We start from the raw sequence: 1,383 nt of genomic DNA on the forward strand, positions 1-1,383 counted from the left end.
ATACATTTTAATGTAAACTTTTACGGTTACGAAAAATAAAAATTGCACACCTTACATTACTTCAATATTAGAATGAAAAAATGCATCATCAAAAACTATCTGACATTTGCATTAATATAATTCACGGAAAAAGCATACATAGTATTGTAAAATTTCAAACAGTAATAAATCTGAACGAATATTTCACGTAAAACATCAATCAATAATTGGATAGCAATGATAGTGAAAATAATTGATGCGCATGCACAACACACCAATCAAAAATATTACATTTCGTACAAAAATAAGCATAATGAAGAAATGAATAATCATCACAAACATTCGCGGTAAAATTCATTTTCTGCAAAGTCAGAAATATCAATTGAAGACATAAAAAGGATTGATAAATTACTTCAATCAGTAAAATAATCAATCGTTAAAAAACAGCATTAATCAAAATTTTACGGTAATCAATTTGAAAAATAAAAAACTGTCCAGAAATTGCAAAAATCTTCCGTCCATAAAATTATTCAATCCATCGGTTCAAATGGAAAATCTGGATGTTTCCTAGCCCTAAAAAGAAAATTATTTATCAAAATAAAAAAGTATACCGGTAAAACATATTAATGGTACCAGTAGAAAAGGAACAATCGTTTCTTGATTGGTCTGTTTGCCAATGCAGACATATCTGATTCTTCAAGTTTAAAATCAAATACATTAAAGTTTTCTTTTATTCGACCTTCATTCGTGCTTTTCGGTATCACTATCATTCCACGTTGAATCAAATATCTCAACAAAATCTAAAACATTTAAACACCAATCAATCAATCAATTATACGCAATTATTTATTCACAAACAATAACCTGTGCTGGAGTTTTTTTGTGTATTTCTCCAATTGATTTCACAGCAGCATCTTCCAATGGTGCAGGCTCTTTGCTAAACAACAATGCAATATAATATGAATCTTGTTTTATATATATTTCTTTACTATTTACTTTATATCAGCAACACCTAAAATACCCAAATGACTTTCTTTCCTACCAGGACTACCAATTGGTCCATAAGCAGTGAATGAAATATTGTATTTCTTGCAAAAATCAAACAATTCATTTTGTGGCCAATAAATATGACATTCAACCTAAGTTAATATTTATTTTCATTCAATAATCTGTCATATTAATAATCAAAAAGTCTACTTGAATATTATGCGGAATTATTTCACAATTGTCGATAATTCTTGGCATTTGTTCGATGTTAAAATTTGACAATCCAATCGCACGCGTCAAACCCTTCTTATAAACTTCTTCCATTGCCTATGCACAATAATTTATTTATAAAATTACCCTTCTTCATTTTCTTTTTCTTCACTAAATTTTTACCTTCCAAGTTTCCAAATGATCCAC

The 1,383-nt window shown here is 28.4% G+C and overlaps 1 protein-coding gene across 1 annotated transcript; it reads right to left on the minus strand.

Moving 5' to 3' along the window:
• Nucleotides 1-509: 509 nt before the first annotated feature.
• Tsp_12166 (aldo-keto reductase family 1 member E1) lies at nt 510-1,290 on the minus strand. The gene is made up of 6 exons (XM_003378716.1): nt 1,177-1,290; nt 976-1,118; nt 844-916; nt 696-779; nt 591-673; nt 510-552 (listed from the first exon to the last, which is right to left on the minus strand). The coding sequence occupies exons 1-6, from the start codon at nt 1,288-1,290 to the stop codon at nt 510-512; spliced, it is 540 nt and encodes a 179-aa protein (XP_003378764.1).
• Between the last annotated feature and the right edge of the window lie 93 nt (nt 1,291-1,383).

The sequence above is a fragment of the Trichinella spiralis genome (assembly GCF_000181795.1).
Source record: "Trichinella spiralis strain ISS 195 chromosome Unknown Scfld3, whole genome shotgun sequence".
Lineage (NCBI taxonomy): Eukaryota > Metazoa > Nematoda > Enoplea > Trichinellida > Trichinellidae > Trichinella > Trichinella spiralis.